Below are 6253 nucleotides of genomic sequence, written 5' to 3'. Positions count from 1 at the left end.
TATATAACCATTTTGTTGTCTGATGTTTTTCCGAATTTAAAATAGATAAATAAAAATATACACAAAACTATATTTTATATTTATATGTATCATTTAATATTTTTATATAAATATAAAAAGGAATTAGTTATTTTGATGGTAATAAAATTATAATTCGCTTTGTTTTAATTGATGAGCACAATATTATATATTTTGTGTGTATATTAACAGCATTAAGTATATATAATTATTCCTATTGCTATTTTATATATACTATGTGTTTGGAGAGCTAATTTTTTTGTTTTGCTTAAACATTACTTTTAAATTGTAATATAATAATATATGTGATATAATTATAGCATTCAAAGTTCTATGCAAATATATAATTAAAGTTTCTGGAATCATGGACCCTGCAAATCCTCACACCATACAGATAAGTCTTGACGTGGTAATGTTTTTTTTCATATTCAGTGAAAATATAATATATGAAGTTTAGTTTATATATATTAATTTTAATCATTCTAATAAGGATGTAATAGCAATATATGTGTATATATTAGGCTTTTTCTTTTATTACTAGTTTTATGATAACAGGCCCTTAAAAAAAAAACTTCCTACTGATATACGTAATCTAGAAATAATAAAAAATATCGAATTTGTTAAAATTTTAAACCATTCTTTAAAACAAGATAAAAATGCTATTGTCTCATGGGTGAATCGATATGAAGATATGTTGAAGAAGTTCTTAAATAAAAAAAAAAATAAAATAAAAGAAGAGGATCTTTCTTTTTATTGCAAAAGTATAAATTATCTTATAGACATCATAGCACAAAGAATTAGAATGTTCGATGGAATTGAACAAGTAGAATGGGAAAATAACATTCAGCAAATCAGCAAAAGAGTATTAAGAAATAATCATTGGTTAAATTGTGAAAGAAACCTCGATAATTATGAAAACCGTTACGTCTATGTTAAGAAGATGATGTATGATTTATGTGAAGATATTGATTATATAATGAATAATGAAACAATTCTTAATCATAAGCATTGTCCTATATTTATTAAACGCATAGAATATAGAAAGGATACATTAATGAAAATATATAAATCATTTATTGATCGCAAATATTTTCTTTTAGACAATGGTTGTACAATTTCCAATATAATCAACAAATTTGAAAATCTAGAATGTATGCCTAAAGCTAAACCAACGGAAGCTATGTCAGATAATGGAGATACAATGTTAACTGAAACTGAGACACCTGTACAGGAGTCGCAAGGAGATGAAATAAGCAGCGATGTAATGCAAGCACAAGATGTAGAAGATCTTGAATCATTATCACTTCAATTAAATATAAATGAGAACAGCCATACAGAACCTAGGCTAGATACTACCTATGCTGCTGCTTCGCTTGCAGGAATTTCCCTATTTGGTACCATATTATATAAGGTAAAATATCATTACATAAAGGAAATATTATGCACAAGTTTTATATTTCATGTTAATATAATATAATAATTTAAGTACATTATTAAATTGTAATATCCTTTTTATGACATTAGTATGGACCCTTTAGGTCTCGGTTAAATGCACTAAGAGGAGCAAGAAATGGAAGTAATATATTTTCTTTAGATAACAACGTATATGATGAGACCCTAATGAATAATTTTGAATATTTACAAACTGGTATACCAAATGGTGAATATCAACTTGGATACGGCTCTGTAACAGATTACTAAAAGGAATACGATAAGTGATGGGAAGTTAATTAGAATTATCAATATGATTAAAATTAATGAATTTCTGTACAAATCAAAAAAAAAGGAATAATTTTTTTCAGAAATAGGAAATATGAATGATAAAATATCAATTCATGTTATATAAGAAAATCATTTAAACTAAAGCTTCGTAAAATCAAGTAGCATCGTATGTTCAAGAAATTATTTAAATTAAAATGCAATAGAAAAAATGTTATTTCCATGAATGGTAAATACATTATAGCATAATATGTAATGGTAAAACTGATTTAGTTAAATGGAGTCTATGGAAAGGTATATTAAATTATTCCCTTTGAAATATTTTTTTTAAGTCTTTTTTTTACATGTGTCAATTAATCATTACGTTAATTTACATGAGTAATATATAAATTTATTTTATTTTAAATGCATATTTCATAATACAGTAAAAATATTTTCATTACGATTTTAGTATCATAAAGTAAAAAAAAGTTATAAATATATATATATTATTGTAGATTAATTTTGCAAATTACTGCTTAAGTAAAAAGAAACATAAATAAAAAATATCATATTTATCATCATAATAAGGATAAGAAATATTCGGTATTTTATGCAAGAGAGCTTGTATACCGTTATGTTATCAATATAATGCATAAATTGCATATTAACTAACAATAATTTACCATCATTAAGGCATCCATTAACTTTGACGAACAAAGAAAATATTATTAGAATAGTAAATACATATTTTTTATCAATAGTATCATTAACCACAAGCAAACGAAATATGTTATTTTTTAGTTCATATTACTCTTATGGAATTTTTAGTTATATTTATATTCTTAAGAATTTACTTTTCCATACGTAAGAATATTATATAATTGTTTGTTTCCCGTTCGTAGTGTATATTTTTAAAAGCTTTTTTAATGAATATATAATATATTTTTTACTATTTAATCTACGAATTATGATATATACTCAATTATTACTGATAGAAGGTACAAATGCTTTTAATTATGTATATTTATTAAACAATACTCAAATTATATCATAATAAATTAATTATAATTCCTGTCAATATTAATTTTTTAATAAGTGTTTAATAGTGAGATTTATATAAATAAAAAGAAAAATATCTTTTATAATATATATAATTTTCGTAAACACAAAATTTAAAAAAATATGGTGTGAATGGAGAATTCATCACATAAAATTGGCTATAATACATATGGTAGAACTTGTATACGTAAAAAGATAATTCATAAACATATAATAATATGTAATTATATAATTCAAATAAATTAGAAATATTGTACTTTTGATTTAGCTCAAAAAATATATATATTCTAATGTATTATAAAGGACTAATATACTCATTCAAAAAAAATAACGTGAATTTTACACAAAGTTATTATATTCCTTCTTGAGTGTTAATTACCAGGTATATACGTTTATAATGTAAATTGAATTTAAATGATAAACTCAAGTGCGATATCATAAAAATACCTTCATAATAGTACTATTTATAATGCCTTAATAAATTGTCATAACATATTTTTCATAATTACCCTTTTATGCATATGCAAAGATATATTTAATTTATCTATTATTTTATTAAACATTCGAAAATTTTCTTTCGATTTAATGAGCAAATAAATTTTAATTAAAATCATGGATGCATATATAAATAAGTATATCATAAGATAAAAAAAGCAATCACCCCTGAATAATAAACAATAAAAAAATAAACATATTCATCTATTTCTAAAATTAATGAATTGTGGTTTAAGCGATTATTTTTATTATATATATTATTAAATAAATAAAAATAATAGAAAATTTTCGTGAAAAGATAAAAGGGAGAAGAATGTGTATAACCACATATAATTTATCATATATACACAATTAAACATATAATGCAATTGTAATAAACGTAATTTTTTATAATTTGTATTTCACGTAAAACTACTGAATTAAATAATATTAAACATAATATATTTTCTTTTTATATAATTTACGTATACATAAATATCAATTTTCCTTAATAATAATAAATTTCATATTCTAGAGTAAAACATTTACCGCTGTAAATTGCTTTAATGATCATCTAATAAAGTGTTCAATACATTATTATATACGCCAAATTAAGAATCTATAAATACATGATATAATAAATAATATTTAAATGCTTAGTTTAATATATGTTAACAAATATATAACAGTCCATAATCCTTTGAAGGAAAGCAAAATAATTAATTATTATAAGGCAAATTGATGTACATATCCCGGAATTTTATAAGTTATTCATTTTATTGTATCCTATGTAAGATAATTTTATAAATTTTAATTTATTTCATCCATATTTATTTTGTTATATATCGATTATGATACATTATTATATATGTTTATTTGGTATTTATTAATATTTATATCATAAAATATAGCATAATATTAACTGAAATATAGCCCATACTACGTTTATATGATTACAATTTAAGTAACTATGAAATATATAGTGTAAAAGAAAAATATATTTAATAATATTATTTTATTAAACAATAAATTAAATATTAACTATTTTTTTAACATCTTTTACTACCTTTCTTCAAAAACAATGGCAACAATGTCACCAAAACCTTGGGTATTTTTCATTTTTTAATGAGTATATATATAATATCTTTTTATTTAAAAGACTTACGTAACTTATAATAGAATATGATTTTTATCATAATATTTTTCTTTAATCTTAATATATATTATAACTCATTCTTTTCTTTTAGTACCTTAATTATAACGAATTTGAATTTTTTAGAAATAAATTCAACCCCGATTGGGGAGTAGAATTTAACACACAGAAATTTAATAATGTTATTAATAATACTACGGATGGTCAAGAAAAACGAAAGTATAATGATATTTTTAAAGAAATATTTAGACATATAAACAACAAAGGTGTTTTTATATCTTATGATTCCTCAAATGCTTGTAATTATATTAGCTATATTTTATTTAAAGAAGTCGAAAAAAAAAACAATGTAGAATATAATGAAGATACATTTAGTATTACTAAAAAATTTGTGGAGGAATTTAAAAAAGAGGATGGTTATACAAATGATTATTGTGAATCTAAAATGTTTTACATAGATTCTAACATATTTGATAAATTGAAAAACTTATATTATTTGTATGATAAGTACTATGAATATACCAAAACACCATATTGGAAAAATTATGCAGATCAATGTAATACCTTGGGATATGCAATTCAGTATCACAATAATATCGTAGATAATTATGAGGAAGATAAAGATTTAATTAATAAATCATTAGTTATGAAAGGTTTAATTGAAGGATTAAAATTGCAGCCTTATTATGAATGTCCACATAGGAAATACCTATTGCATAAGTCAAAAATAGAGATAGAAAGAGAAAAAGAACAATTAGAAGTTGAAGCAAGAGCGCGACAACAAGCGGCATTGTTAAAAGCACAAGTTGAAGAATCTGGTTCTAAAGCTATAGCTGAACAAGGAAGACGTACTGATATACAAGAACAACAGCAACAAGTAGAAAGTGCACATGGACATGAAGCACTTCAAGAACACCAAATCGATTCAGTAACCATAGACCATTCAAAGGAAGCAGAAACTCGTGCGGCATCAGTAGATTATAGAGGACCAGTACATAATACATTATCAAGACAATATGGACGTCTTTCACATGATGAATTATCAATATCTAATACAGCATCAGGAAGATATCCATAACCAGGATATTATAGAGAAAGAGGACATTCTTATGATTCACAACTAGAAAATATATTAGGATCGGGAGAAGAAAGAAATCATATATCAGGAGATCCTCTGAGTTCTTCAAGTGAAGGAAGAGGTTTCATTCATAATATGAAAGATGCTTTTTCTACTATTTCAGAAAATGTTGATCCAGTACCTCTGATGGGTGTATCTGGTGGGATGGGTGCTTTATTTTTACTTTTTAGGGTACTCTAAATTTTAAATTTACACCTATTATGTACAATACATTTAAAAAAATATATAATTATCATAAAATTATTTTATAAAATTCTTAATATAACTTTTTTAATTTTAGTATACTCCTGTTGGAACATACTTTAGAGGAGGAAGAGGACGCGCACGTAGAATTCCTAGTGGTTTCAGTGGACCATTCCCAGGAGTATTTCCAGATATTCAAGATTATGAAGGTGGGCATATTGGATATGGTCCAATGAATCCTCTAGCGGAATAGGCCATGTTGTGTTATTTCTTCATAAAAAATAAGTTTATTTATAAGGTGACGATAAAATAAAAATCATGCATTCAATAACTATATTTGAACAATTCAAACATAATATCTCTAATAAATATATATTTTTTAATAAATAAATCTATATATCACATAGATTTTTATATAAAATTGATCCAAATGTATCATCTACATAGTTGTAGTATTATGACAAATGCCTTAAAATGAAAAGAATAACATAAATGAAATTTAGTTATAAGAAGATTGCATTTATTAT

The 6253-nt window shown here is 23.4% G+C and overlaps 2 protein-coding genes across 2 annotated transcripts; both read left to right on the top strand.

Annotated features, from left to right (window-relative positions):
* Positions 1-382: 382 nt before the first annotated feature.
* Positions 383-1719, top strand: PVX_108260 (Pv-fam-c protein; the record flags this gene model as incomplete). The annotated part of the gene is made up of 3 exons (XM_001612525.1): positions 383-427; positions 560-1480; positions 1633-1719. 3 exons carry the CDS (start codon positions 383-385, stop codon positions 1717-1719), a joined length of 1053 nt encoding a protein of 350 aa, XP_001612575.1.
* A 2623-nt stretch (positions 1720-4342) lies between these two features.
* Positions 4343-5979, top strand: PVX_108255 (hypothetical protein; the record flags this gene model as incomplete). Its single annotated transcript, XM_001612524.1, has 4 exons — positions 4343-4360; positions 4500-5427; positions 5488-5714; positions 5824-5979. 4 exons carry the CDS (start codon positions 4343-4345, stop codon positions 5977-5979), a joined length of 1329 nt encoding a protein of 442 aa, XP_001612574.1.
* Between the last annotated feature and the right edge of the window lie 274 nt (positions 5980-6253).

The sequence above is a fragment of the Plasmodium vivax genome, genomic scaffold, assembly GCF_000002415.2.
Source record: "Plasmodium vivax scf_7150 genomic scaffold, whole genome shotgun sequence".
NCBI lineage: Eukaryota > Apicomplexa > Aconoidasida > Haemosporida > Plasmodiidae > Plasmodium > Plasmodium vivax.
Note: the sequence above shows the minus strand (reverse complement) of the source record. Positions and strands in the feature narration are given on the sequence as shown.